At 37.6% G+C, this 7770-nt stretch overlaps 1 protein-coding gene across 2 annotated transcripts in view; it reads left to right on the top strand.

Annotated features, from left to right (window-relative positions):
* ZNF143 (zinc finger protein 143) overlaps positions 1-7770 on the top strand; it is a 57567-nt gene that overhangs the window by 14472 nt on the left and 35325 nt on the right. The window contains exons 2-7 of one of the 2 annotated variants that reach the window (XM_019656255.1): positions 1755-1873; positions 2190-2282; positions 3108-3191; positions 3715-3795; positions 5044-5240; positions 6406-6480. In XM_019656255.1, the coding sequence (XP_019511800.1) occupies positions 1762-1873; positions 2190-2282; positions 3108-3191; positions 3715-3795; positions 5044-5240; positions 6406-6480 (642 nt within the window). In that variant the 5' untranslated portion in view covers positions 1755-1761. Of the gene's footprint in view, positions 1-1754; positions 1874-2189; positions 2283-3107; positions 3192-3711; positions 3796-5043; positions 5241-6405; positions 6481-7770 lie in introns of both variants that reach the window. The other variant, XM_019656254.1, reaches the window with a different exon arrangement.

The raw sequence follows: 7770 nt of genomic DNA, 5'->3' as shown, positions 1-7770 counted from the left end.
CAACTTGGCTGGTCCCCTTCCCCAATTCCCCAACACTGTTCCCCTCCCCCAATTCCCCAATAAAATCTTAAAAAAAAAAATCATGCAATGCTTACTGCATCTGTATAGGTGTTTCCCCTTGCATTTTCCTTATGTTAATTTATTTCTGTTACATAGTGACAGTACTTGTTCTGAAAATTAGCTTGTCCCAATCCTATACTCATCAGGCATCTTAACAGCAGAGTACCAGTGTTGCTTTGAGACTTACTTTGTTAACCCTTAGAGGTAGCAATAAAGTGTTGAAGTTTCAGGGTGCTCTATGAATCTTGCAGGAATCCCTGAAAAATCAACGCTTGATTGACTTTTATCACAGCACTGCTATCTTTCTGTGAGTCTAAACCACAGTCCCTGGCTTTAGTCCAAAGAGAGCACAATTTATAGAGTTTTAAAACAAAAATCTCCAAGTAGCGCTAAACATAAGTATAACTGCAAATTATTACTGCTTTCTGCCTATTGCTTTTTAAAATATTGACACTGAAAGTCAGCTGTTTAGAACTGGAAAGGTTCTCAAGAGATACTCTGGCCCAGTTCCCTGGCATAAAGCAAGTAAGTTATCCCAAATCCTGTTTGAGACAACTCAAAGTCCACAGAGGGAAGAGGACCTGGAGGTGGGAGAATGGAGGAAGGGGGTTGTGGTGGGGGTTGGTAAAAGAGCCATTCATGCATCCATTTATTCAGCACCTATTGTGTGTCCTCTGTGTGCCTTTTTAGGCACTTGAGTCAGCAGTGAGCAAATAGGTAAAAATCCCTGTCTGTTCTAATGGAGGGAGAAATAGATAAGAAACAAACAAGTAAATACATGTAATATGTTAAATAATAAGTACTATGCAGAAGTATGAAGGAGGGAACAGGGATAGGGTATATCCTATTTGGGGGGTAGGAGGTGCAGTTTGAAATGAGGTGAACAAGGAAGCTCTTGTTGAGGTGACATGGAACAAAGACTCGAAGAAGATGAGGGAATAATAATGAAAATGCTGGAAAGAATGTTTCAGGCATAAGGAACATCAAATGTAAAGATCCTCAAGCAGCAGAACCCTGTTTGAGGAAAAGCACAGACACCAGTGTGGTGGCTGCATGGAATGAATGAGATGGAGAGTAGCAGGAAATGAGGGGCAAGGTGATTGGCGTCATAGGCCAGTGTGAGGACTTTGGTTTTACTCTGATGAGAAGCCATCAGGGTTTGATCCGAAGAGGGACATGCTCTAACAAAGGGCACTCTGCCTGCTGTGTTGAGGAGACTGTGGGGACGTCACAGTAGAAGCAGGGAGACTAGTTAGGATGCTTTGCAGTAAGGTGAGTGAGAGATGGTAGTTAGGCTTGCATCAGGTAAGTAATGGCGAAGGTTGTGAGAAGTGGTCAGGTTCAGGATAGATTTCTGAAGACTGAGTCAACAGGATTGCTAATGGATTGTAAGTGGGAATCTTCCACCATGCTAAACCCAATTATGGGAACTCTAATTATGGGAATTTTAGACATGGTTACAAAACCGATGGACAAGACTGATAGGCAGTGTGCTTAATAGTTTGCTGATGAATTATGAAAAGCATGCCTTGAACTTTGGGTTAAAACCCTTAACCTGCATATTAAATGAAATTTCAGCTTATTTCAAACACCGTTTACTTTCTTAGCAATTTTTTATGGTTCAGAAATATTCTTTGTAGCTTTTTTTCATATGCATCATTCTTTGTTCTTAAGTGCCTGTATTTTTCTTCAAGGTAAAAAATGTTGTTAGCCCAAATAAATCGAGATTCTCAGGGAATGACAGAGTTTCCTGGAGGAGGGATGGAGGCTCAGCATGTTACCCTGTGCCTGACGGAGGCAGTAACTGTGGCAGGTGAGAAGTCTTGTTTGAAGGGATCATGTGGGTTTGAGAATATTTATCTTAAGGGAAGATGAAAACTCACTGTATTTACTTCTCTCTTCTTGGTTTAGCTAAAGGCAAGTCAAAGCTAAGCCTTTCTGTGAGCATTTTTATGTTGGTGTGGATGCTGGGTGCAATAGAGCAGGGAAATATTTTTTGTAAATGGTAGAAGGAGTTCTATTTGAATTTAAGCTAAGCAGTCTACCTTTAAAATATTATTTTAAAAAATTAAACAGCATGCACATATAATGGTTATATAAAGAAAATAACTATCTTTTTATAATAATAGATGGTGACAATTTAGAAAATATGGAAGGCGTAAGCTTGCAAGCAGTAACACTTGCAGATGGTTCTACCGCTTATATACAACACAATTCTAAAGGTATGTGCCTCATATACAGCCCATTGGTTAATACCAGCCATGCATAGCCTCAGAGTTAGACCACTTAGCAACTATACCCTTTCCCAATCCCTCCTAAAGATTCTGTATTGCATATTTTAAATAGTTTCAGTTTAACTTGCATTTTGTTTTGGTAATTTGGATATACCCTTTGAGATATTTGAAAGATGGGGAAGAGGGGTGGGGAAGTGTCCCCAACCTATTTCTAGTAAGACCTTTCTTACTTTTTTTGGTTCAAGTTACTATTTAAGTTTTTACAAAATATGCATAAAAGTAAAGACATTTGGTTTTGCTTATATAATATTGTCTCTGAATTGGTGTTTACTTTGCTTCAAGAAATAGCCTAATTCTCAAACTACTTGTTTTTATGGAAACCTATTGAGCATGTGTATACATAGTCCAGGTACTTACGCCCCCCAGGGATGGGAATGACAAATGGCCTCACATACACTGACATATCTGTTTATTCTTCCCAGCGTCAGCTTTCCAATGGTCAGAGTCACTGTTCTTAAGTGGCTCATCTCATGTAGAGGTTCAACTCATGTAGCCCACAGTGATGAGCCACTCTTCCTCTTGAACTTGTCTAATTGAAAATTGGAGGGGAGGAAGGATGGCTGAGGGAGGATTTTCTGCTTTCTATAGGATCACTGGATGTTTTATTGAATTGCCTCAGAACATTGAGGGAAGAATCAAGATGAACATGCGCTTAAGTAGTGTATGTTTTTATAGTTGATATAATTTTGAAATTGTATAAAGTTTAAAACTTTTTGCTTGTGCTAATTTATTGGCTTAAATGTTTTGTTCCAGATGGAAAACTCATAGATGGCCAGGTCATTCAGTTGGAAGATGGTTCTGCTGCCTATGTTCAACATGTACCTATACCTAAAAGTAGTAAGTATTTGATACTTATTTACCCTTTTGATTTTCATACTTCAGTATTTGCTGCCTCCAGCTCCTGTTACTAAACATAATCCTGATCTCTAGTTCCCCTTCTGAAAGGGAAGGAAGATCAGTAGATGTCAAAAAGAGCATCTAAAGACCATTTTAACTTAATTGAGACTTTCTCTCAAAGATAATAGAAAAGAAGTTACTGGACTGCACTTGAGATAAATGTGCAATAGTGCTAAGTAAATATTTCTATTATTTGAGCAAAATCCTACATGTCTCTCATTTTCTTCTTCTTTTTTCCCTTCTTTCAACTCTCCTTATCCCCTGGTATATTCCTAAACAAGTATCTTAATATCTTTTTACCTTTAAACATTTATTCAGAATAGCTTTACTGAAATTACTTAAATGTTCAAGGACCCATAAAGCAAGTGTAGGTTTTTATAGTGTGTTTAATGATTTATTTGCTCTATTGTTGCTGAGTTGTCAGAAAACGTGGGATCTAAATGTAAGCATTGCTCTCGAGCAGGGGACAGTTTACGTCTAGAGGATGGTCAAGCAGTACAGCTAGAAGATGGAACTACAGCATTTATTCACCATACCTCCAAAGGTAAAATAGTTTTGGAAATATGAATAAAATAAGGGAGAAATGGCGGTGTGGGAAAAATAAGACCTGTCTTTAGTTACTGAAGTGCTGTCATGTAAAAGAATTATGATTGTTCTCAAGTACAAGATGGCAGATTTTGGCACAGTCTAAAGAAAAACTTTCTAATTATTTGAGCTGTCCAATACCAGGTCAGAATAGCAAACCCCTGTTCCCTGGAAGACTTCAAATAGAGGCTGCTTTTAAAATATTAAATACTTGAAAGTTAAATTGTTAATTATTTTTTCTTCCACTTAAATATAGCTTCTTTAGCAAGGTCCTTTGCCTACTGTGTTGGTCTTTAATTAAAACTAAGTAAAATTTTTTTAAATATCTGAAGCAAATATGGCAAAATGTTAACGTTTATTAACTTTGTGTGGAAAAGAGCAGGTGTTTGAGATAGAATGCATAGGAGTAATGAGCATAGCTCTGCAACCGGAATATCTGTGTTCAAGTCTTGGTCTGCCATTCTTTAGCTGTGTGACCTTAAGCAAATTACTTAACCTCCCTGTTTTTCAGCTTCATCATCTATAAACTGAGGATTATAAATCTGTAAAATGGGATGACAGAATGTGCAAACATATGTAAATCACTTAGAATAATTCTTGTCACATAGTAAATGCTTAATAAATGTTAGCTCTTGTTATTTATAAAATATTTTATTATAGATTGATATAACATGTTGTAGAAAGACTGTTTAGTTGTGAAACCAAAGGGAAAAATTTTTTAAATTTTAGAATATTTAAATTTGTAAGTCAGTAAATTTGCTTCTTAAAGATGAGAAAAAGTAAACTATTCAGCAGTGTGAGTAAATCATGAGTTCATTGTAATTGGATAGATTTACTATTTCACAACACTCTATAGCTTGGTATAGTTATTTAGAGGGAAAAAAATGGACTTTGGAGTCACACTGACATGAATTTGGATCCTGGTTTCTCTATATACTGATTTTGACTGTTAATTGTTAGTTTTATTTATTTCCTTGTTCCTAAGGAAAGTAAGTTTACTTCCCAAAACCTCAGTTTCCCATTTGTACAATGGGGGTGGTAAATATACCTGCCTCACAGAATTGTGAGGATTGAATGAAATAACACATGTAAAGCAAACAGGCCAGTGCTCATGTAAATTACTCAATAAAACTTCAGTCTCTTCTTCTTTTAAATATGTAACTGCTTATCAGACTATCTTTAATGCCATTCTCTTCCACTCCCTCAGATAGTTATGACCAGAGCGCATTACAGGCAGTTCAGCTGGAAGACGGCACCACAGCTTACATCCACCATGCAGTGCAAGTCCCGCAGTCTGACACCATCTTAGCAATTCAGGCTGATGGTACAGTGGCAGGTCTGCATACTGGGGATGCCACAATCGACCCTGACACCATCAGTGCTTTGGAACAGTATGCAGCAAAGGTACATCATTTTATAATGTCCAGAACGTCCTTCTTTATTTTTCATTAAAATAAAAGAATACAAAAAATGTATATTTTATCAAGTAAGAAACTAGCAATTCAAAGTCAAAATCAAACACACAATGCAATATACAGATGATGTATTATAGAATCATATACTTGAAACCTATATAATCTTATTAACCAATGTCACCACTATAAATTTAATAAAAATTTTTAAAAAGAAAAATAGAGCCAGCCGAGTGGCGCGTTGGTTAAGAATTGGCTTGGGATGCCAGCTCTGAGCAACAGAATCCCAGTTTGGATCCCACATTAGAGCCAGTAACGCGGCGCCCTCTACAGCTAAGATGGTGAACAACAGCTTGACCTGGAGCTGGGCTGCTGTGAGTCGCCAGCGATGGCATAGGCTACAGTGAAGCTGCAGTGGCTGCCATAAGCTACCGTGAGTGACGGCAGCTGGCGTGAGCAGCCGGCAGCCAGCTTGAGCTGCCAAGACCCACCACGAACAGCCGTCCAGTGGCCGGTGACCCATCGGCCTCACCCGGGAAGAAGAGCGCAATGATAATACCAAAATGGGCCAGTGAATCGACATCCTCCACAACTAGACTGAAGAACAGAAGGACAGCAACTTGTCTGTTCCCTTTCCTGGATTCCCCAACGCTGTTCCCCTCCCTCAATTTCCAATAAAATCTTTTAAAAAAACACACCAAGAACTGGAAAATTAGGTGTTTAAAAATTAAAGAAAAAAAAAAAAGAAAGGTCAAAATCAGACAGCATCAAGAAGAAGATTGGCATTTATCTTAAAAGAAATGGAAGTGTAGAAAGAAATACTGGAAGAAAAATAAGGTGATGGAATAAGCTTATACAACAGAAATGGGTGGCAGATAGCTCACAAAAAGATATATTCAAGAATGAGTGCCCTAAGAGAAGTATAGATGGAACTGCTTATGAATTAAGAAGTAGAAATTAGAATTGGGAAAAGTGAAGGAAAGTCTCAATTAAGGTTTATATCAAAACGTGCCCCCGCCCCCTCCCCCGGACTTTTATTATGGAAATTTTCAAACTTACACAAAAGTAAATGATAATGAATCCCTATGTACTTATCACCCAACCTAAACAATTTATCAAAATGTAAAACATTTTTAAGCTTTATTTTATTTCTATAGGTGTCCATTGATGGAAGTGAAAGTGTAACAGGTGCTGGAATGATTGGAGAAAATGAGCAAGAGAAAAAAATGCAGGTATGTAAAGCTATTTTTTTTCATTAGAATCTCTTTCTTTTAGCATTTCTAGGCCCTTTTATGGATGAAAGCAAGAATAGGGAACTCACTGGGGGAGGGGGGCTGTCACTTTGTGAGGGGTGAAATGTATAACTATTACATTGTTTTGTACACCTGAAACTAAAAAAAATAAATAAATAAAGAATAGGGAACTCACTACCTTTCTAGGAAAATCTTACCTATTCAGAAAAACAGTGTACAGTATGTATTAGCAGCTTTCTGAAACTACCTCAGATCTCAGGATTCATCATATAGTTGCAAAGTGGCACTGAAGAAATAGAAATATCACAAATCCAGATGAAGCTTCTGTGCTAGAATCCAAGGCATCAGGTGATCTGATTGCCCCTGCCCGTGGCCATTTGTGGATCCTTTTTCTGGGGCTTCATCATTATTGTGACTAATCCTCACTACTTTGCTTTTTATATCTTTTTTTCTTTTGCTTCCGATTCCCTCCATACTTTCCTTTTCAACTCTTGGAGAGAAGGTCCAGCATAGTTGGTTATCATTGTTCCTACTGGGCAAAGCTGTTTGTACTTTTTGTGCCAGATTCCTTCCTGGGCTGCAGATGCCCATGAGTTAGCTGCCCTTGATTCAGATGCTCACCCTGGGTCCAGTCATTGACTACCCCTTACCCAAATAACAGCCTAGAGCAGCAGTGCCTCTAAAAGTTTTGTAGTAAGTACAAAGTAGTACAGATGCCTTCTGGGAGATCTACAATTCAATACTTCAAAAACTTGCATAATTCAAGACTGTTTGGAATTATGTGTTTTTGTGTTTGCATGAGTGGGTGTTCTTGGAGCTTCAATAATCATCGTAGCATATTCTTGCTCTAATGCTGCTCTTTATTGTCTCAGAAATTATCTTTAATACTTTGCTGACTGCTCCTTCATTGCAGTGATTTGCATTCTTCTGAGGTTTTTGTCATATTTAACTCCTATTTGAAAGTTATTGCTTCAGGGCCACACTTAAGAATTAGCATCACCACTGAATGACACTGAGTGATACTATTAGGGATTATCGAGAAGGTTTTACATTTATAATAATAGTAAGTGATAAAAAAAACAAAAATTACTGAAATCACTAGTAGAAATTTGTTGCTTCTAAACGTTGCCGAATAGCCAGTATTTCTGTTTTTCAGCTGAAGTGGTACCATGAAGTGGCAATAGTATAAACACTGTTTACAATTCACTAAGCCCATCAGCTTTGAAACTGTGTGATTCTTGACAAATTTTTCTCTCTTTTTAATTAATT

Source organism: Hipposideros armiger, unplaced genomic scaffold (assembly GCF_001890085.2).
Source record: "Hipposideros armiger isolate ML-2016 unplaced genomic scaffold, ASM189008v1 scaffold_256, whole genome shotgun sequence".
NCBI classification, from domain to species: domain Eukaryota; kingdom Metazoa; phylum Chordata; class Mammalia; order Chiroptera; family Hipposideridae; genus Hipposideros; species Hipposideros armiger.
The sequence above is the reverse complement of the archived record's forward strand: the minus strand, read 5'-3'. Positions and strand labels throughout refer to the sequence as shown.